The sequence below is a fragment of the Wasmannia auropunctata genome, unplaced genomic scaffold (genome assembly GCF_000956235.1).
Source record: "Wasmannia auropunctata unplaced genomic scaffold, wasmannia.A_1.0 LD336101.1, whole genome shotgun sequence".
In the NCBI taxonomy this organism is placed as follows: Eukaryota; Metazoa; Arthropoda; class Insecta; order Hymenoptera; family Formicidae; genus Wasmannia; species Wasmannia auropunctata.
The window spans coordinates 5,363,834-5,387,524 of record NW_012026789.1 but is presented as its reverse complement, the minus strand read 5'-3'; the positions used below and the strand labels follow the sequence as shown (position 1 = coordinate 5,387,524).

General features: G+C 39.8%; 1 protein-coding gene across 8 annotated transcripts in view; it reads right to left on the bottom strand.

Annotated features, from left to right (window-relative positions):
• Window positions 1–3,029: 3,029 nt before the first annotated feature.
• LOC105460273 (disks large homolog 4) overlaps window positions 3,030–23,691 on the bottom strand; it is a 305,292-nt gene continuing 284,630 nt past the window's right edge. For 3 of the 8 annotated variants that reach the window (XM_011706715.1, XM_011706708.1, XM_011706722.1), the window contains 12 exons: window positions 12,451–12,664; window positions 12,020–12,177; window positions 11,628–11,877; window positions 10,600–10,702; window positions 9,896–9,934; window positions 8,285–8,326; window positions 6,820–6,936; window positions 4,949–5,098; window positions 4,686–4,858; window positions 4,438–4,547; window positions 4,262–4,353; window positions 3,030–3,985 (listed from right to left, as the gene is read on the bottom strand). In XM_011706715.1, the coding sequence (XP_011705017.1) occupies window positions 3,876–3,985; window positions 4,262–4,353; window positions 4,438–4,547; window positions 4,686–4,858; window positions 4,949–5,098; window positions 6,820–6,936; window positions 8,285–8,326; window positions 9,896–9,934; window positions 10,600–10,702; window positions 11,628–11,877; window positions 12,020–12,177; window positions 12,451–12,664 (1,558 nt within the window). In that variant the 3' untranslated portion in view covers window positions 3,030–3,875. The remainder of the gene's footprint in view (window positions 3,986–4,261; window positions 4,354–4,437; window positions 4,548–4,685; window positions 4,859–4,948; window positions 5,099–6,819; window positions 6,937–8,284; window positions 8,327–9,895; window positions 9,935–10,599; window positions 10,703–11,627; window positions 11,878–12,019; window positions 12,178–12,450; window positions 12,665–23,691) is intronic. The other 5 variants (XM_011706727.1, XM_011706733.1, XM_011706750.1 and 2 more) reach the window with 5 other exon arrangements.

The window sequence follows — 23,691 nt, the reverse complement described above, 5'->3', positions numbered from 1 at the left end:
GCTGCTGCTGCTGCTATTACTACTACTATTATTATCATCTACGACTACGCGCTTTTTTATTGTATCATATATACATAGTAGTTAAACGATGGATGTACATTTTCTTAGTCGTGTAACATTCACACACAATGCCTCTCCCTTCTATTGCCCCCCCCCCCCCTTGTATTTATATATTCAAAAAAAAACTTCTAAATGTGTTAATGCTGCTGCTTTAATGCGGATAAAGAAAAACAGAAGTTATATATAAATATATATATGAAAGATATGAACAAATATATAAATATAAATAAATATATATATATACAAATATATATTTTATTTCAGAGATTTAGTTCGAAACAAACGTTGAAGCTGATGAACAAATTAGAGTCTTACTGTGATTCGTGTAAAGAGGAAATCGTTATTATTGTCATTGCCGTAGTCGTTACAAGCGAGTCACGATCGACCCGACGAATAACTTTCTAAATGAAAAAATATTTGTGATTTTTTTTTCGCTAATAACAATAACGAGTTATCCAATCGATGTAATAAAAACAAGTATTTTTACTGAAACTCTTATTCCTATTCACTAACCCCAGTCATCTAGTCGCTAAAATATTAAATATAACAAGATTACTTCAATTTTTTAATATATTTTTTCAATTACGTTTCAACATTGCAAAGCTTATATTTTTACTTTTATGCATATTAATGACAGATGCAAAATTAGAAATGATAATTAAGTTTTAATTAAAATTAATTTTGAAGATATGGTACTAAGTATATTATTATTTATACAGGATATCTACAAAGTCTCCATCCTCTATATTTCAGATACGATTTAAAATTATGAAAAATGCGAAATTTAAAACTTTTAAAAAAGTAATAAAATAAAACTTTTAAAACGTTTAAAAGAGTCTTTCAAAATAATCGAACACGTATTACACGGTTTTTCATAATTTTGAACAGTTTTTGATAAGGGATAGGGAGACAGACTTTGTAGACACTCTGTATATAAATATGAAAGTAAATTACTATTTTAACGTCAGAATATTTGTTTATCGAATGTTGTCGTTAACGTTGTCATTATATATTAATATATATAATTTTAATATAATTTTGTCGTAATATCTTCTACGAAAGTAAGAAATAAAAAAGTGGGATAGGGAAGAGCACAGTCCACGGTAGTAAAATTGGTAAAACGTTTATTAACTATTTAAAAACGATGAAACAAGGTGAACATGAGATTGACAATTTAATAAGTAATATTATTAAATAGACTATAGAGGTGTATAATAGGTATCTGCGGTAATTATTCTCTTTTATATACGGTCTTTTACATCGAGACAGATATCTTTCAACTCGGCGAAGCCAGGCCTTCTGTCCTTCAGGCACAAGCCGAAGCTCGTCGCTTCGTACCTCGTTCTATCTCGTATGATAATCGCGCTTAATAATAATCTAGAACTCGCGGTAGGAAAAAAATAGCCCGAAAGCGTGTCCGCGCGTTATATTATCGTTATTCCCCGCGAGTGAATGTTACTACGAAATAAGGAAAAGGAAACGTTCGCGGCTCTATTCCAAGCGACAGAGTTGACCGTCGCGTGTCGCGCCCGCACATATTGGCTACATTCACCATCGCCATCATCGTTATCATCATCGTCGCCATTGTCTCTCGTGATCGCGACATATCTCACATATCCATATCACGACAACAATGCGGCTATATTACAATTAAATTACCGTAATGACACCCCGTGGTTTTGCAACAATTCGATTTCCCGCTCGTGTCCCATTGGGAGAATCAATTACCGTACCTTCTCGCGCATGATTAATGCCGCGGAAACGGAAGGAGCAAGCGGACAAAGCATCGGGCGTAGCGGTATGCGATCCGCGAACCCGGCGAACGAGTGAAGGCCAAGCGGCGATGGGATTTTTCTTTCCAGTTAGCAGCAAAATGCAGCGGTATGCCAGCAAATTCGAGCGTGATTTCAGAACGAATTCCTATCCATTGTGTCCTCTTTAAGTTCAGTTTCTGCCATTATGACTTATCAGCTATAAAATAACAATAGAAATGCGGCAGGAATGGAGCATAGCTTTGCCATCATTGTCATAATGGCAGAGGCTACTCGTTTTCTGATACATTTCTACTGATATATTAAAAAGATAGTAGACTATTGCTGGAGTTCTACTAACGTAATGCAAGCGCAGCTTGCAATACTCTTGGGCAGATTTGGCTATCTATATTGGATATTGGAGAGCCGCATTCTGGACGCGAGTTTATCAATGAAGAACCTTCGCTTAATTATTCGGCAAATTCAGTTCTCAGTATTCCCACAACGGAACCCGATCGGCCGCATTTGCGTCCTCTTTTCTTTTCAAAGCGTCACAATTTTGTCCGTTCGCGCCTTTCGCGATTCCTCCCCCCCCTCCCGCAGAATCATAAGTATACTCGTAAGTGATTTTTCTCTCTTTCTCCCCTTCAACCGGAACTGCTTGAAGACCACGTGCAAGCTAGACCTCACGATCAGCGGCGACTGCTGATCCGGTGCCAAGAACTATATCTTAAGATACGAAGGAGCAGCGTACACCTACGCTCGCGCCGAGACTTTCTACGGGAACGCGAATGATCGGCGTGAAAATACCTTATCTCGCCACACGACACAGAGTGACACCATGCAGCCGAGACGCGCGTGAAAGAAAAAAACCTTGTTCAGGCTTCTCTCTCTCTCCCTACATCTCTTCTTTGATCCTTCTTCATCCTACTATGCCCCTCCGTCTCGATACACGCGAGTATATAATATGTATTTACAATAATACCTACTATAATAATAATTTAGTAGTGATATTTAAATTACAATTGTGTTTTTTTGCTCTTCCTCTCGCTCTCTCTTTCTCTCCCCGCATCGCCCACTCCACAAATATAATGTTGCACATAACCCAGTTTACTGGCTTAATCATCTAGCTGTACAAAACATTATATATCGTTATGTATATCTAGCATCTAAAGATTTGTCCTGTGAGGTTTCTTTTCTCTTTTTTTCTGCTTTTTCTTTTTTTTTTTTACTGTTTCTTTTAATCCTGTGAGGTTCGTTTAACACATACACAACGTCGTGAGGGGCTACGGTTTTCTCTCCTATACCCGCGGTTCCCCCTTTTCCCGTCGAGGTCGTCGAATCCGCTCGACATTTCCCGACGCGCTAACTGCGCTTAAGTACATTAAAAAATACCGCGCCCGAGCATGACCGAAAAAGCGTTCGCATTTCGCAGCTGATAGGCTCGGTCGAGTTCGAGCGAACTCTTCCGAGTTGCCGGCCGACTCGATTCCGGCGCACGCCGATCTATAATCTTCTCGAGCAATTGTACATACAACACCTCTAAATTCTCTCGCGAGGTTAATTAATAAAATTAGGGACGATCACATACGAATAATCAACGATCATGCGATAAAAGTTTACGAATTTCTCTCTGTCGATTTTTTTTTATATATATCAGAAACATCGGTTGCGATAAAATTCAACATGACGAGCACGCGCGAGTGTGCTCAGCTCTCCTCGTTTCCCTCTCGACGATCTTCCATTAGATTTTGAACTCGGAGAAGAATAAATCCCGACTGACTTTATCAATTCTCCGCGGGGAAAAATGGTCGGTGATATCGTGTGTGCCCTATCATTTAAGTATTCTTTCGGCTTAAATTCTCTGCGGCGATTTTTACGTCGTGTTACGCGTCTTAAGTAGGGACTTTGTGCTACATGGATATGGGATACAGGAGGGAAAAAGGGATTAGAGGAAAGGGTGTTAGAGCGTTACTTAATCGTATTTATCGTGAATAATTAAGCTTGTCGCCTCGGTGGCAGGGTCCAGGCGTTGGGCCCGTGCTGAGCGTGGGGGGCAGGACGTCACAGCTGCTGATCCCTGCAGGGAACCCAGATGTTCGGTCCTGATTGCTCGGAGATGACCTCCTTCACTTTCACATAGATCTCCTCGGGAGTGTCTCCTTGAACGACGGCTGCGAACAAAGTACAGCGAGTTTTCGTGACGAGAATACTTAAATCGTATTAGGTCAAATATCGATTTTTTTAGATGATTTTTTCAAATTTTAAATAATTAAATTTGCACAAATTCAATACAATGAGTTGCATTATGTCGTTTAAAATTTTAGAATGTTATATGAGCATTTTTTATGAAAAATTAATAAATATTTTATTAATAAGTTTAACTGAATTTTATTTATTTATCAAATCAAAATCTAATAGAAAGTCTTTTAAACGTAAACGAGACGTACCAGTAAAGTATTCACCAAATTCTTGTTCCATCTTGAGTGCTCGCTCGTATGTCTTCTTCGCTTGCTCCTCGGTCATCCTCTTGTTCATCTCCCTGTAAAATTACGAGCGCCAGATTTAGCAAAACGGACAATGAAATCTTTTCATATTCAAAGCGACCGATGATTACTGAACTTACATGACAGACTCCACCGATTTCGGCTTGATAAAGATGGCAATGGGATAAAGTTGTGCTACTTGTAACCTCTTGATAGCATTCCCACTCACATCAAGAATACAGTGCTTGCCCTAAAAGCAACAATTACAAATATTTTTCAATATAATATCAATTTCAATTCAATATTATAATTAATCAATATAAATACAACGTAACACAAGCAAAGTCTGTTGAAAGATCGAGTGTGTGTTATTAAAAATTATACGTACCTTCTCAGCCACTTCTCGCACAGACGCAACGGATGTCCCGTAAAGATTGTCGTTATATTGTCCGGCCTCTATGAACAAATGATTCTGTATGTCCCTCTCCATTTGCTCCCTCGACGCCACGAAGTGGTAATCTCGTCCGTCCACTTCATACTCTCTTCTACTCCTAGTCGTGTCTGCAGGCAAATGCGCAAAAGATCGATAATACAGTGCCGTAAAAAAAGACTCTATTGTCGGTAATCGTATCAGATTATCGAGTAACTCACGTGGAACACAGCTGCCGAATTTATCAGGGAACTCGGAGATGAGATCGTCGTTGATGCGGTCCTTGAGGGGCCCGAGAACGATCACGGGACGCGTGTACTGTATCGTCAACTGCTGCACGGCCTCGTACGAGAGCACGTTCTCTTCGCTGCCTGCAATCGATTCAATCAAATGTACATGGACGACTCCAAGACGTTGCCCCCCTTCTCCCCGAAGACTCGAAAGGGGAGCTCGTCGTCGATCGATTACAAGCGATCATCGCAATCTCCTTCGAACCTTCGGGCGGCGCGCAAGTCCGCCCATTCAAGACAGCAGAAAAAAATATATTAAAAGCGACAACACTCTCATCCAAGAAGAAGACAAACACGAGACCCGAGCGGCCCTCCTTCCGATCCCGCTTCCGAAAGACAGAGGCTCTCTAGACGACGGACCCCGATGATGTCATTGATTAATTTGACACTTCCACGAAAACGGACGCGGGACAATGTTACACACAGAGCGATGTGCGTTCGTCGGGGCCACTTGAAACAGTCTCTGGCTGGTGACTCGACAGATCGATCATGTCCAGCGACGGTCCTTCAACTGTCTCAAGCGGACCCCGGCTCTTGGCTGATCCATTTGGCGTTTTCGGACAAGTACACATTTCTCTCGTTGGACGAGTCACGAGCATGCTCTCAGCGTTCGGGTGAAATCGAAAGCGGGAGGCAAGCTATATACTTTTTAATGACTAATAAATTTAAGCGATCCAGGGACGTCGGGGGGTGCACAATTGTGGCGTTAGTATGTATAGCGTCTATAAACCAATACTTGGCAAAGAGAAAGAGAGAGAGAGAGAGAGAGAGAGAGAGAGAGAGAAACAGAGAGATAGAGAAAGAGATAGAAGAAGTTGGGGGTCTCCATTTGTAATCAATACCGCGCGACGCTACACATGTTACAAATTCGATATTAATGCGGCCACGTCGCTTCTTCTCGGGTTTCAATCGCGATAATCGAATACGTGGTCCGGAAACTTTCGCGCGGGCGTAAGGAAGAGGAACTCGCCGTCGCGTTTCCGGCGCGACGAGAAGAAGCGACGAAAGCGATTTCTTCGTCTATTTGAGCGTCCTAATTGCGTTTTGCTGCTGTTAATGTCTACGGGCTCTACGATCAGAGGAGGAAGAAGTGGCGGGAGAGTGGCGGGAAAGAAAACGAGAAAACGGGTCGCGATAGCAGCACGTCGTGCGCGCCGTCTCAATTGTGCAGCGCGGGGCGCGTCTCGTCAGTAATTTAACGCGAGGAGAAGCCCGGAGGAAATTAACGGCTGTCGAAAGAGACAAGACGTTTTCTCGATTGGTGCCTTAAACCGGCGTATTGTACTCCGGTGATTGCTCTTCAATTTCAATCGCGACTTTTATCGTCGGAAAATAAGTTTGGTGAAAAGTTGTACGCGCGACGCGAACCGACGAACCAGTATTGCGCTAACTCGCGTCGCAAGTTAATGTAAAATCGATAATAGCGAAAACATGATGAGTATATCGAGGCCCATTGCCAAATTATCTATCCCGTGCAATCGCGGCAGCGCGTTTAAACGAATTTCGCGATCTTGGGCCCGTGTCCAAATATCGACGTAACAGCAAGGAAGCGTTTAATGGGAGATCGAAAGATCGACATCAAGGACGAGTTAGCACTGACGCAGGGATTGCAAACAATATTATTCAGTTATTACAACCTCACGAATATTCTCTTCGGGATAATCGCCCGTCGACAGGGTTACAAATCGTCTGCTGCGATCTGCTGTTAGTTTTTCCCTAGAGGAACAACTCGGCTTTCTGTGTGTGCGCGCACACCGCGCCCACACTACGGTTCACACATTTGCTTGTCGGCTACGACTTACTAAGCTGGTCATTGGGCTCGTCGCCCTCCTGTTCCAGATAAACTAACGTGAGTTCCTCCATATATGGCAGCTGAACGCGAAACAAAATTTCTCTACTCCCTGTAGCGCAAGACAAATCTTGAATGAATAAGAAAAGAGAGATAGATAAAGATAAACAAATTACAGAAGGGCAAATACGGTGATGAATGAGAGGCGAGTGACAAACGGCGGCGACGGAGGAATTAAGAGTATCGGACAATTGAGATCCTAAGATGAGACTCTAAAAGAGGCGCGTGAAATTTCGCGGACAGACAACGCGTATGCGACGAGTCGCCGTAAGCTCTCGGTAATCGGCGAGCGTTTTGAGCCCAACTCGAAATCACATTGATATATTCTCATAATGTAGTCCCTATTTCAGATATTATAGAATAATAAGTTTTGCTCTTATTGACGTATAGAGTATAGAGATATTGAAAAACAAAAAAAAACGTATGTTTTTTACATATTAAGATCACATTTCCTAATCATCTCTTTTTCAACCGTCCTATTGCATATTAATGTTCGCGCGAGTGCAGGTTACCTGTATTCTTCAGGTCTGAATAAATTGCTAATATATATTGCTTCAGCTATACGGACCTCATCATTATTAACTAATGAAGATTTCGAATTGGCCTTTTCATCTCAGTATGAATATGCATAGTGTACTGCCATTGGAACAAAACAATAGATATGCTATACTGCCCATGGCGACGTATAATGAAGGCCGACATCATATATATATTTGGCTGTTGAATTATTGCTGGTAAATGAATGCAAGCATGATCGATCATCTCTCGCAAGGATGAAATGGTGGACGAGCAGAGGGATGAGATTTCCGGTCAGAAACATGTTTCACGAGTACTATATAATTGTAAATTTCGAAGCCTTATTGTTGCACATCGAAATTTGAAGCCCGCTACGCGGAACTTATCCTCTCTAACTACGTGAACGTTAACATAATCGCACTTCTTTTACGTTGAACAATACTGCAGCAGGTAATTAGCGTTAACGTGATAATTAACACTAATGTAATTCTTGTACCGATATTAATTATATCAACCTATCCGAGCATGTGCGTTAATCGCGAAACAATATCATGACCGAAATTCATTATCCTGCATGGCTGACCCAGGCAATACGATCTCTTCGGCGTGAGGAAGAGTATATAGGAGAAATACTATATGTATATATATATAGAGAAAGAGAGAAAAAGGAGAAAGAAAAAGATAGATAGATAGATAGATAGATAGGTAGATAGATAAATAGATTGCTAGGTAGACAGAAACTGTGATAGAGATAGATAGCTAGATAGACAGATAGATAGATAGATAGATAGATAGATAAATAGAAATAAATAGATAAATAGGGAGAGAGTGGGAGGGAGGGAGGCTAAAGAAATAGCGAAATAGAAAGTGCGGGAGCGAAGAGAGAAGAGAGACATGATTACCTTCAGTGTTAGTGTCGTCCTGGGTGTAGCACAGCATGAATGCTAGAACATAACAAGTTGAATACATTTCAGTATACGTTGCGTACTAAGTAAGCGGCCGTTAATTTATCGCTAGAATTAATTACAAGCGCTATAGACTCTCGAGGACTCTCCTACTGAGCGCGATTCCGATATGCTACGCACGGGATGGATTCGATGGACCATGAAGATGCGAGTGTGTTTTACAGATTCGAGACACGACACGCGAATGGATTCGAATCGTCCGAATTATTCTCTTCCTCGAAGTCATGATTTAATCGTCATGATCGAATGTCTCGTGCATGGGGAATGCAACATCCCCTCGTGCAATGATCACGGAACGTATCGTACGTTTTTTTACCGCATGTTATTTGTGGAAGCATTACGTTAGAGATGTAATACAGCGTAGTTTGCATCATCAAAGTGTTTTTTTCTCTCACGACATCGATGAATAATCGTTAAAGTCCCGCTCGTTACGGAGACGCTCATGCTCGAGAAAAACATCGCGTCTGATGTAAATAAAAAAAAAACAATATCAGCTGTGTGTACAACTCAAGACTGTAACACTCTTCCTTTCGCCGTCAGCTAAGTGTTATAAGAAGCGTGTGTACCTTCCAGTTTACGAGGTCAGAGACCCGAATCGCGTGTTATGTCGCTCGAGGAGCGAGATCTCCTCTCGATCTAACACGTACAATGAGAATGCCGACGTACATGCATCTAACACTTTAAACATTTCTCTCTCGGTTTTACCGATCCCGAGGTTTTATCGCTGAATTTCGCATTTGATGATGGAGGATGATGTGCTTCGTGACGCGATCTTTGAGATGAACTGGCTGCGCTTCTATCGCGTCTATACTATCCTTTTTCGTGAAGAAAAGTAAAAAAAAAAAAAGAAAGAGTGAAAGAATGCGAACTCTGAGAGGAACATCGCTCTACCGTGCTGGACCGTTACTACGGACTACCTTGTGAACCTCTAATAGTGAAAAGCCGAAAGTTAGAAGCGGAGTCGAGAGCGTATAGATAAGAGCGTGTCGGTCGGGATGTTAGTTTCAGAGACTCTGCACGAGGCAGAAAAGTTCAAGGTGCAGGGTGCATGCGCAAGCGAGGTCGGAGGGCGCAAATAAAGCTGCTGCGGTTGCTGAATGATGACACAGTGGTTGCCCGCAAGCGATGTCGCGCGCGATGCGAACATTGCGAGATTCAATTTCGGCCAAAATCCGAATTCGATTCGAAGCAAGATAAATTACGTTTCGTTAAAATCAAATACTGTAAACCAACAATATCAATTCTTTTATTATAATAAAATAAGACATTTCCAACATATTATTAATTCTTAAATTCCGGCAATCATTATTCTACAATACAAATTAACGTTTCACTAGAAATAAAGAATCGAAAAAAAAGTTTTTTTTTTTTAAATTACACGTGAATTACATTCTTAAGTTTAATATATTGCTAAAATTTCGACTGAAATCACGTGTTTAATGTTTTGACATGGATTTTGAAGCTTGCGTCACTGCTGGCGTCATTGCATGAAAAATGGCGAAAGCATACATTTACAGAGCTTATTACATGTCTAATTAAGATACTTACGGGTGGGATCGTTCTCATTCTCGGGTGTGGTGGGCGTTCCTACACAAGCAGGCAAAACAAAACACATGTCACGTTTTCACATTGTAAAAAACACAAAAGCTCATTCGGGACTTGGGCGTGTCTGATCAAGGCTCATCGCACCAGAAATTGGGACTTTATCAATAGTCTTGCTTGCTCAAATAAAAATTATATTCTCGCTCTTTGCACGGAAAATCATGGAATGTTACGCATCAACTTTTGTTACAACTCTTCTTGTGGCTGCATATTTAAAAACCTTAACGTATTCACTTTTAAGACGATATTTGTGTAAGAAATTGTAAACGCATTAAATATTTAGGCAAACACTGGCGTAACATCGCGCGTGTAAAAAGTTGCTTTACTAATATAAACAACGAAGAAGTTTTTCTATTTTCACATTTTGAGCTATAAGTCGTTCTAATTTAAACTTTCCGAGCTTACTGCAGGACGGTGGAATTACGAATTATTAATAAAAATTGAACCCATCGATTGCAGAGGGACTGTGGCCCGAGGCTTGAGGGTGAGGCATAACTTCGTAAACTCAGCGGTTAAAAATCGCTCAGTATAAGTATAGGCGGATACATATGGCGAGAAAAAACACGTAAAACACAGTAAATATGGGCCAGAACATGCACAGAACGTGCAGGAGAGGGGGAGGGAATGACAATCACGTTCTAGACACTCACGTTCCTGATCGGAGCCATCTTCAGACTTGTCGTCTTTGCTCTTCATGAATGGGAACTTCCTGCTAAACGAGAAGTTCTTCTTCTTCCGGTCTAGAGTTGATTGCTGAAATCAACAAGTTTACTGCGATGCGATCGACAAATCACATACTTCGTAATTTTGTGCGACGACGAATCCATTCATAAGAAACAATTTTGTCAAATATTTATAATCTTTGAAGAACAAAGTATTAAAAAAACTCAGTTAAAATAACGTTTGTACAAAAATCTGAAAACATTAAATTATATGATAATTTTCATATAAAATACGAATTTTTAAGTTAAAATATTATATTTACACAAACTTCTAAACTAAATTTATTAACTACAATTCGCGATTTGTTGTCAACGTTGAAGAAATTGGATTCTTTTTAGAGAGGAAAATCAGCTGCAACGTTTGTCACGGAAACTAGCTCTTTGATCATATCAAATTTGCAAACTGAAACAGCCATGTGGCTATCGATTGTGACAAATATTTAATTAGACATTTCTCCTCGTTAGTGTTAATGAGAAATAGAACGAAACATTATCGGACGGACAAGTTTTTTTTATTACGCACGTTATTACGAATCATTTCATATCGCGAGAATATTGCGCAATCAAAGTATGCTGCAAAGAAACCCTATAAAAAATTTTCCAATTAATTTTAATAATAAAATGATTATCAATTTTTTGTATCGTTTTGCTCAGATTCTTTAATTTAGTATTTTATATCGAATATTCCTGAGATGAGAAAGTGATATCAAATTGACACATCAAAAAATATCGAGGATTAAAATAGCTTATTAAAGATAAAAACACATAATTAAAACGAGTTGCATTCGTACAAAAATCCGTAGTGGTTAAACGCTACATGGTAATTTTCGTATAAATACGAGTTGTCACTTGAATGTTTAACGAGAGAGCTATATTTATTATTTTGTATTAAATTTCGTGATTCGGCGACATTTTCGGAGAAATTAGTAGCTTGGAGAAATTCTCATCAGACTCACCTTATCAAGAATGACCGGCATGTGCCCCTGGAACTTGACGGAGCGGTCCCTGGCACGTTGCTTACGTTCCCATCGCCTGCGCGAGGGTATTATGCCCAGACCTTCTTCCTCGCCCTGTGGGGTGACTCTTCTCGCCTGCCACCATTCATCGTCGCTGGCGTTCGTCACGTGCAAGATCTCGCCGTAACGGAACGCCAGGCCGCGGCTCGGCAGACCGTCGTCCTTGTTGGGGTCGTAATCGAACAACGCTCTTTGGAGAGAAAATACCGTAATGTTTATCTTTTTATTTTACGCGAACAAAGCTACGTGTTAATTAACTCTACTTAAACGAGATCAGGACTCTGCGGGATAAATGATTGAAACGGCGAAAGATGATCGTGAAGATAATTTACCTCACGTAGAGTGATTTCTTCTGGGAGGTCCTCATGAGGGTGCCTGTCATCACATTCTGTTGCGAAATTTGTTGTTTAAGATCCTGGATCTTCGCCTCGAATCTGTTGTAGTCCTCCGGTTTGTATTGCACCACGATTGTCACTGTCTGACCAGTACCCTGAATACCGCGTGAATGAAAAGAAACCGTATCTATTATTTTCGATGAATCACAACTTGCAAAATATTAAAATCTCAAAATTATCGTTTACGCAATTGACATTCCTCGATATTTAATATTTTAATTCAAATTAACAAGATATTTCATATGAAATTTTGTTTAACGAATTATCTTTTGTCGAGACTAAAAGGGCTTCCTGAATTCTATGATGATTACACGCATCGTTTAATAATATATAAAGCAAAGTATCGAAGATACTTGATGGACTCTCACCTTAAGAGCCGCGGCGGCCTCCTCGTGGGTGGCTGTTCGGAGATTGATACCATTAACGCTCAATATCTGATCGCCTCTGCGTAATTCACCGCTAAGATCGGCCGGACCTCCGGCTAGAATGAACGAGATGAAGATGCCTTCGCCATCTTCACCGCCGACGATGTTGAAGCCCAGACCAGAGGAGCCTTTATTCAATACAACGGTACGAACCTCCCTGAAAAAATAAAAGAGACGGTCCACGTTTAGCATCAACAATTATTTTCAGAAATATGAAATTACTGCAATTATTACATTATTATTAACAATCGCATGATGCATTTCTATTAAAAAAATATATACTGAGGTAAAGCTAGGTTAATTCCTGCCGTAACCCGAGAACGCCGAGGAGAGAGATAAATTGATTTATAAATATTTATAAATCAGACGAGCGCGTGTCCTCAATTTAAGATTTACGCCCGGATACATTTCGCATGTCAATGCATCTGCATTTTAATCGTGTATCAAAATGCAAATTTCCATCACGATTCTTATAGGCGCGATTATCACGTTAATTAAGAAGACCGGTTGGGAAATTCGTGCCGTGAATTCATGCCACGCGGTTTTCGCGAGTCCGAAGTGTACTTCGCCATAACGAGACGCATAATGCGAGAAGACTCGCGCGAATGATGGCATCCTGAATACGCACTGAACTGCCTCGCTCCCGCGCAAAATATACAGCTTTAAACACGGTCGGACGAAGCACGAATTCCGTTGAAGAAATGTGGGAATTTCATTAAAATTATACGCTGGGGTTTCGACGCGCATTATATTCGGTGTTGCAAATTGCACCAAGGCACAATTAATCCCAAAATCACAACTTAAAATCGTGAAATTTTAACGAACCGCACAAATTTCCCGCGGAGAACGAAATTGTTGACCAATTTCTCAAATGTGGTTTATTATCCATTATAACGAAAATACGTCGCACGAATTAATCATCTGATACTGCTATATCTATTTCAAAAAGGAAAGATAAAATGTAGTCGCGAGGGTAATTTTTTTTTTTCGAAAAGTCCATTAAAACGATCTTCCACATTCAATTGCTTTCTGATGTCGTAAATGACAAACAGTCCAATAATAGCGATCGTATATGAATTCGTATAAACGGCACGAGAGCATGACGCAAAAGAGCGTTCGATCAATGAAACGCCCTACGTAAGCGCTTACGCATCGGGCGGCCGAGTCGGCGGAAAGCATTAAATCCATGTGCTTACGCCCTTACAACACACACATACATACGCAGGCATAAACAAACTGAAGAAATCAATTCGTGGAGGAGGTTTACTAACACACAGGCTAGAAAAAACGCCTCGGCCATTCTCGGCGTCTACTATACGCTCGACGATAAAATACGAGGATAACTTTTCGAGCGTAACGCGACGCCCGCGTTAATTCCTTCTTTTTTCGTCGTTTGAAAGCCTTTTACGGACATGCTTGCCGTTGATCGTGAAATGTACGTTTAATTTCGAGCGAAATTACACGAAGGTTGCACGTCATCATGTCGTCGGTGGACGGTTGTATGGTACATAACATGAAGATTTCCGTCAGCGACGTACACAACCTCAAGGCGCACAATCGCTCGACGACGGCGCGCGGCGACAGCTTTTGCTCGCTCGTGTTAACGAAGACCTCGGCTTAACGGTTGGCGGAGCTGCCGCCGGGGACATAAGTTTAAGTTCAAGTTACACGGCTGCCGGCTCGCGAGAGAGTCACGAGTGCATCCGGCTTGCTTCGCCCTTCGCTTATCTTTTAACGAATGCCAAGTCGCTCTCGTCGCACACGCGTGGCACTCGATACTCAGAATATATCTAGATTATTTATAAACTGTAACCGCGCGTTTCGCATAAATTAAACACATTTATATATAATCATTATTCAAATATTCATACACTTCTATTTTAATAGAATAATATTATTTTAATATGTTAATAAAATATTATTATTAATATTTGAAATACTAATAAAATATTATTTTGATCATTATATTATTACGTGTCATTAATATGTAATGAAAATAATGCTGTATCACTTTATTGTTAATTCTTAGTATTATTATATAGCGCGTGAAAAAGTGGCTCATGTTCTCAGCGTGAATACCAATGAGCCTTGCTATAGCAATAAAAAGAATAGGATCCTGCAAAAGTCTGACACATTTCAGGAAAATGTTCTGCGGCATTATCGTCCTTTTATTGTCGATAAATCGAACGAGCCAGTTTTCCATCGTTCCAGTTTTGATTTGCAATACGTTTCTTCGCTTCTATTGTAACATTAATAATAAAAGAATAACAATTATTAACAAATTATGCTTGTATCATTATCATTATAAAAATGTTGTTAAAGAAAATAAATTATCGGGATAATTTCATCTTTTAGGATAATCTTTTAAATAACAATGTCTTCACTTCACAGCAAACGTAACGTCTTTTACTTATTGTTAGTGACGTTTGAAATTTTCGTGTGCTATATATGTATAATTGCTAAATGATAACAAAACTTTATATACAGATTAGTTATTTATTTATTATATTTTTTTCGACAACATCCAATATAAGCAGAAAATAAAAGAAAACAGTTTATAAAGAATAAAAGAAAATATCTTATAAAAAAAGTCCGATAAAAGTTTCTGTATATCGTAAGAGAAATAACATGTATCTTCTTATCTATAATTTATTGTCGCTTGGTGATTAATAGAGCTGTCGAATCCAAAGAGTTTGGTCGAATCGATCTATCCGCCACATTCCCGAGATCCTCCGTCGCCGATTGGCTCGCGCTAAACGGGGATTTACGTGTCTCTGGCGTGGTGGAGGAGAGTGCGCGCCGGATGCGCGTAGATGTCCGCAGCATACGTTTCCGCCAGTCGGACACGCGCGTCGACGTTGACGCGCGTGTCACCAACTAACCGGTCATGTTCGCGGCACGGATCGCATTATCGTGTGCTCTCGATTCGAGGCTTTAATTACGCGTGCCGACCCCCTTTCGCGAGACGGGCGCAGGAAACGGATTTTCCAGTATCGCGATGTTGCGCAATATACCTAAAAGGGACATCCCCCGCGCTCTTGAATAACTTTACGACGATAAAGCACGGTAATGCGACAAGTTGAGCATTTCTGCAATTTAGGAATCTGATTTGTCTTTCAGCAAAATAATTTTAATATATCATACACGCGAGGACGATTTGAAATCTAACATCATCAAGTGTATACTTCCTCTTTAAATCTAGGGTAGATATGTCATAATACTACGTAATACTTATACGAGTGGAAATTAATAATTTAAATAGAAATGTACATGTACGTCAAGATGTAATTAGCTAATAGAACTCATAAAAATAAACAAAAGCCTTGAGAATAAAGCATGAGAATAATCCGCTGAACAAATCTTTTTTGAAAAACATTCAACCTTTTATTTTATAAGTCCTTTGTACGATTTATACATATCATAGAATTACAAAGCTAACTAGAAATATAACTAGAAAACAACATTATAAGTGACTCCGGATTGAATGCATTTAAAGCGGATGTTCAAATCGGCATGGCTATTTGATATACAGTTCAGCAAATCTCATACGCGTGTGAATATACATATTCAAAGATTAATAAAGATCAATATCGAAAATGTAAACGAAACTAATACATATTAAATCACATGTAAGTTGTACTTTAGACTATCGACACACCGAGGATTCTACATTGTAATTCCGCAAAGAATTTATCTTGCGAAATATAGGAAGGTGAATGTATATCGAAAATGATTTACGTTTGTTAAGAAGCTTTCGTGTTGTTTTAATGAATTCTGTTAGCCAGTTACGTTTTGTTTTGTAGTTCTGAAACGTCATTTTATAAAATAATTCGTACATATACACGTATACATCTCCTTTATCCACTTGCTTGTTTCATTTATTCGAAAGATCCTGCAGCAATCGCACAAATTACTGTTTACTGTCAACTCTTAAACCCGTTTTTCGTTTTCCTTATTTTATGACCCAGTTTCAGAGTAGTGCACAATTTCGCCTAATGCAATATGTATAGTAAACATTGTACTCTCTCATACCATTCGAATCGCATCCCTTGCTCCTACGAAACTCCACTCTTCCCGTTTCATCATCGAGACAAATATTAGCGAGGGGTAATGTCTCGTGCACCACGTCTTACATGCTTCCACGTCGATAAAGCACTCGATTTTGCCAGCCACAATCGCACATCGGCTAATCCCTCATTCACCATGTCCGATTTTTCATCTTTCGTTCGCGACAAACGGCGCGATTCGTCCGAACGAGCGAACAGATGGTTGCGCTCACCCTCGATCTGCTCGCTCTCGCGCACTCGAGGACGGGCCGTGTCGTACCAACGCGCACCTGTTCCTCCACGGCGCGGAATGACGGAACGATGACGTAACGCCGCTGCGGTTCCGCTGCGGAAGAACGGAGTTGTCGCCCAGAAACGATGTCTCGTCACGATGCACTCTTGTCGTCGATAGTCAAGCGCGTCTCGAACATTCCGACGCGAGTACACACGTGAGCGTGAAATCGCGGGTCGATCGCGATCGTGGCGATCGATCGATCGCGGAAACGCGGGAAGAGAGCAACGGTGGACGAAGAGCAAGCGAGAAAGAGAGAGCGAGAAGAAAGCGAGAGAGAGAGGAAGATGGTGCGAGGGCGAAATGACGCGCGAATCCCTTGGACCAGCTGGCGCGACGTTGTTGCTGGTTCTCTCTCTCTCCGTGCTCTCTTTCGACCACGAACCAACGGCGACGTCCCGACGACGGTTGGGGGCGTCGCGACGGATTAAAGGCCGTGGAGCATAGGTGGCCGCCGCCGCCGCGCCGCGCCGCGCCGTGTCGCCATGCGCCGCGCCGCCGAGGCGGCCACTGGGAACTACTATCGTCAGGATCGATAGAAATAAGCTGACTCTCTCTGGCGCGCGCTGCAACCCCGCGTCGCAACCCTCTTTTCACCACCGCCTCGTAGCACCGTCACCACTACCGCCACCACCATCGCCGCCGCCGCCACCGCCACCGCCGCCGCCACCGCCGCCGCCGCCGCCGCCACCGCCGCTCTTTCGGAAAACTGGGGCAACCCGCTAAAACTTCAACCTTTTTCGCACGGCCACTCTCAGGGCCGATATCTAAACATATCAGCGAAAATCGTTGCTCGCGCATAAAAAATATAAAGAATGATGCAGAAATAGATGTGGATAAAGATAGTCAGGTAAATTTATCCCACTCTGGAATAAAGTTCCTTAGAGTATACGGGGAGAAAGATTTTTCTTACCTATAAAAAGAACCGGGATTCAAAAAGAGAGCGTAACGGGATAAATAGACACGTGTGGCAGAGACGGATGAAATGTAAGTAGAATAATAATGAGAGGATATCAAATAATGCGAATAAAAATTAAAAATATGAAAAAATATAGAAAATACAGAATGTTGAATTACGAAAGAATGATAAGAAATATACAGAGAAGAGAAAATGTAGACAATACGTAACAATTTCTACGAACTAATAATATAATTAATAGAGAAGAGTTGCGTACCGGTCGTTTAATTCATTTTATCAATATTTTATATTATTAATTAATATAATTAAATTAACATTTAATAATAAAGGTATAAAATTATGAAAATATGAAACATAATTCACGAAAAATATGAAATATTTTTGCGTTTGAAACATAAATTATGAAAACACATGTTAAAAAATATTTGCATTATTAAGTGTTGATTATTTTAAATAATAATGTAAAGTATTGATGCGATTTATACGACCGGTACACATTCAGCAATTTTCCCCTATTTATAAAAAAACATTAACAATATAATATCATAATTTTAATATACTAGGTACGATACAATTTCGGAGAATAAAGCCTGTAATGGTCAGTAAAAAACGTGGAAGCACTCTGTTTTTGATTGTCCGGTTAAGCAAGATGGGATATTCGCTTGAACGAAGCAAATATTTGAAATAGACTAAAAAAACTCACGGTTCGATTATAAGAACTTTCTCCTGATAGTCGGAATATCTAAAGGCGGAAGAATTCTCGGCATTCCTAATTGTTTAAGCAGGGAAAAAAGAAGTCATGAACACAGAGCGTGCGCGCGCGCGCGCGCGCGTGCAAAAACGGCGAATTAGAGAAGCGTGCCGAAGTGTTGCAAACAATTAGATACCCGACAAAATTTTTATTCCCGAATGCTAACAGACTGAGAAGAAACTTCGAAGTAATTAAAAAGCCAGCGAGCTCGATATCCCCGTCAGAGAAACGTTGAAAAATTACATTTTGCGATTAAAGCCTCAGAGCATCGCGGAACGATTTAATTACGCGTCTCCCGGCTAAAGAGTTACGTCTTATCTTTCCTTTTGCCCTCTCCTCCGGGGTGCAACAGAGGCGACCTGGAGAAGCGGCAATTAATATCCGTCATTGGTTTGTGTGGTTAAAGCGGGGCAGCCTCGTGGAACATAAATAATGCACAGCCCCTAAAGACGACGTTTTCGTGAAATAATTGCATTAGTCTTCGCGATTTTCTCTAGTATCTTATATTCAAGACCCAGGTGCAGCCCTATAAGAATAAATATGCGACCGGAAATATATAAGATCTTAATTCCAATTTCATTCAAATGACAGAGAAAATACATTATAATATAATATACAAAAGGAATATACAATTGTAATTTTTTATAAGTAATTACTTAATCCATCACTTTGATAAATAAATTATTTTCTTAAAATGTTCCTAAAAATTTAATCAATATTAAAAAGTATTATATTGATATTATTTATAACTAAATATACAGTTGCGTTTCTCGAAACGCGCAATATTACTCAACGTGTCTTATTGTCTTGCGCATTATTTTTTAATTAATAACGATAATTCTGATTTATTTAAAATCCGCTTCTCATTAACGGATGCATTGCAATTTTTTAATTATTAAGCGATTGAAAGAAAGTTTTTATGCAAATTGAACTAAATTAGTTGTGTTGTCAATTTTAGAGAAAAAAATGTATTACCAAATTAAATTTTGAATTCTAGATAAAATTTCCTTTGTAGAATTTTAATTGGCTCGAAAAAAAAACTTAATTACAAAGACATATGATGCTAAAAATTAGGAGACTACGATAAATGACAATCTCCCTTGACATTCGTTAATAAAAAATCGTCTTTGAATTGATCAAAGTATTTGCCGTTGAAAAATAAATAATGCATGAGAAATAGGACCCTTGCGATATAAGATACATTATTTGCATCGTCACGATTAGCGACTGCTTAATCGCAAAGCTTTCGTTTGGCTAAAAGCGTCACGAGTCAATTGAGAGAGTGGATCGCTCGAATGTTGTACCTCAGGACTGATTTTTTTTTCCAATTGTACTAAAATTGTTGTTTGTGTCGCCGCTAATTGCGGCGGCGAGTGCAATCGAAGCCCAGTCTCGTGAAAATGGAAATTCACTCCCGATGTATCGCTTCTTCGATTGACCTACTTGTAAAGAAACGCGCGCGCACACCCGGCACCCCCACACGAATATATGTTATATACATATAATAGCATCCCCTGCGCTCTCTGCGTTTCGATACAGGAACGAGCTCGCTGCCGCCTTCCGCAGCATCCGCCGACATCGCGATTTTATGAATACTTATCGGCAAACGCAGCGACACGCGAACCGTCAGGAGGCGCGAAAATAAAGGCAAAAGGCTGCCTTGAGATAGGGACGGAATTGCATCGCTCGTGGCAGATAAGTACTCCATTATCGCGCAGTTTGCAATTGTCACGCTTTGCAAAACGAACTCGAATAATATCTTGACACAATCATTATGCTTTTAGTCAGTTGCCGCTCGCGCTATTGATTTCGCAAAACAATACCTACTTCCTTTTTATGTAGCCTAGTTTATTTCTAATTATTTCTAATTATTCGTTATTTATATTTTGCATGCCTCCTATATACAAGTTTTAAAATAAAGTTTAACTATTTTCTTTAAATCAAATTAAATCCACTTTCGATTTAAAAACGACGCCAATACGTATATAGATATTATTTTATTCAACAAGCATGTTACTCGAGTTTATCAGGCTTGAAGATCAGAACTTCTTATGCTCGACCTATCTTGTCAGATCCTTACTCATATCCCCAAGGAATATGCTGATAGAAGCGGATGATCTAGTCGAGAGTTGCGCCAATAGCACGTTCTCCGGAGACAATAGGATCTGTATCGCGAAGATATGAATCTCTCACGACTCTATATCCTCTTCCGTAAGATGTTTCAGGAGACTTCCAAGGACGAGAATCGATCCAGCTGTATTTATGGTAGACCCGGAACTACTTTTCAGGGGACATGTAAATACAAAGAGAAGCCAAGAAGTTTATCGGAAATATAATGTTTACTTATTACAGCTTTTTTTCTTTTACAACAATGATTATCTTTTCTTTTCTAAAATTTTGTTAAAAATATACTTAAAGCAAATTTTGATGCAAATGCTAAGAAAATGAAACAAAATATGTATATTAAAAAGTGATATGCAATAATTGTTAATACATTTATTTTCATCTTCTTTGAAACCTGATATGCGCACAGTTTTTTTAGCTCCTAATACATTTTATCTTTACTCTCCTCTGTGTACACAAGTAATTCAATGTAGTTTAATTGACGGTGGTATTTTTCCTCGAAAGGAGGGCACTTTCGTTCACGAGAAATCGATAGGGGATGTCAGCCGTTGTTTAATAGCACGGGGGTAACTTAATGCTGGTGGCGATGAGGCGGATAAGCTCGTGCGGTCTTGACCCGAAAAGCTGGGAGTAACGCGAGACCGGAGTCACGGTCGTGTTCAGCAAGGAGTGGCGTTTGACCCTGCTCCTTAATAAGGACACCGACTGTGCGCGTGAAGGTGTCCTTGGGGCGACTGCGCCCCGCGCGGGGACCCACCCGGGTGATTTCAAGGTTTGGCCATACCACGTGTTTCCTTCCTGTACTGACACGGAACCGTGCGCCCTCCGGGCGAGGGAGAAAGCGCTGATAAGCAGCACGTGAGCCACGTGCGTTTTACGAGGGGTGCGCGAACCGAAATACGAACAGATCCGACGAAAATGCTACTCAAAAATGAAAAAAAGGAGTCTACAAAGATTTATTATTTTATTTGTCTTTCATTTATCACGCAACAGCAATATCGTTTGCTTCAGCAAAAATTCTAATTTAATTTTAAGTGTACACGGAAAGAACGATTTTGTTGAAAGATCTGAAAATTTTGCTAAACAGATCTGAAAATAATTTTTTGTTAAATCATGAAAATAATTTGTTGGAATGTTAAAATTGATAAGCATTACTATAAAACGTTTTGATGTTTTAGCAATCATTTTGACTTTCGCATAAAATTATTTTGATTATTGAACAAAAATTATTTTCAGAACTGGATTCAGCAAAATTGTCCTTTTCATGTAAACATGTACCTCTCATATTTCTTAACCCAATCAGTATACCTATAATGCCTTCTTGCATTATGAAGACAGACTAGGGAATTACGTTGAAAATTGAGATTTTTCGAAGGGTCGTAAACATTAAAAGGTAAAAAGTTCGTTTACTTCGATCTGAACATCACGCTTCGCGCAAGAGAACCCAGAGGGAAATAATTGGAAGAATGATCCCTCCATGCGAAAGCTTGCCATTCGTGACGCGCGTAACGGAAGCGGAAACGAAGGCACGGAACAACGAAGTTTCAGGACTTTAATGGGATTTCCCGGGCCGCGTATCGAACTTTCGCAGCAAAATATCTCCGAGCATGATCGTTGTAGCCTCAAGGTTGCCTCGGTAGGGATTGCTCGTGTCTGTACATAAATTACATTAGATCTCCTGCTTGTGGCATTAAAGGCTTTGTCACACCGTGGGAATGGCGGCTTTGAGAGAATGACTTTCGGAAGGATTTAATGAGAGAGCACGCATTACAGCGATCCATATTACAGAATCTCTCTAACATCCTGAATTTTATTCCAGCAGTTACTGCAAATATCCATATTATATACCATATGTAGTACTTTCGGAAAAAATTTGTAATAAAATGTACATGTACATATTTTACCGTTGAAAAAATTAAACTTTGAAGTTTAATGCACAAATTCTTCTTTCACTGGAAATATTTTAACAGAAACGTTATCCGTCCAGTAAAGGATATGCTGTAGCGTCACTGTCAGTACAAACGTCTCCTGATCGTCATGTAGTGAAAAAATATACTTGACGGGAGCCGCTACCGCGTTTCCTGATTTATCACGTAATATTTATTTATCATGTAATATTTTTATCTTTCTCTATTTTGTATTATTAAACCAGATTACTAGATGGTGTTCTTTTTAATGAATCCATTAAGAAATGAGCGAAGCGCAGCCAATTTTTTCCTTCTACAACCAGCTGCGATCGTAAAACCGAGTAGGTTGAAGCTTATTCGTATGGAAGAGCGACCCGGGCCTCGTAAAATCACGGCCATGACCTAAAGCCAGATTAAGGCCCGAGGTTTCCTCTGCGTCTTTCGTCTCGTGGCAAGAAATAATTCCTTTTCGCTTTGACCTGGGTCAACTGGCTATTTGAAGAAAAGAATCGTCTGCTCGAAGACACTAATCTCATTTCTAAACAGCCGACCTGCCACACAAGTACTGTGTTGTCGCCGGAATATTATTTTAAAGTTCCGAGAGATAAGGAACTGCAAACATAATTTATCATAAAAAAAGATCAGTTTATTTAAAAAAAAAAAAACGTTTTTATACAATGTGCTCATTTTAATGGTGCATCATAAAATTTGAAATATAAATATAATAAACTGAAATATAATGGACATTACTTAATTGTTGACTGTTCTCGTAATTGCTGAAGTTAAGAGGATGCTAAAGCCGTCTGTTTTATCGACAAAAATACCATTTTTGTTGGATACAAAACACTTCGTATTAATCGCATAGAATAAAATTTCCTTTTCCACGATTAAAACACACATGCTAATGCATCTGGCTCTGGTGTATTTTGTACCAAAAGCAGGAAAAATTAAGAAATTACAGATTTCGTTATCCATTTTAACCTCAACATGGCGACAAATACTATCAATTTGCCAAAACGTTTACTTCGTGAAAAAGTTAGGCAGGTTATACGCTCGAAATGAAGGCAGAGCCAGATGTACAATAAAGAAATGAATATAGGTGAGTCGTTAAAATCAAATTTAGAAGTCTAAATAAAAGTACATTA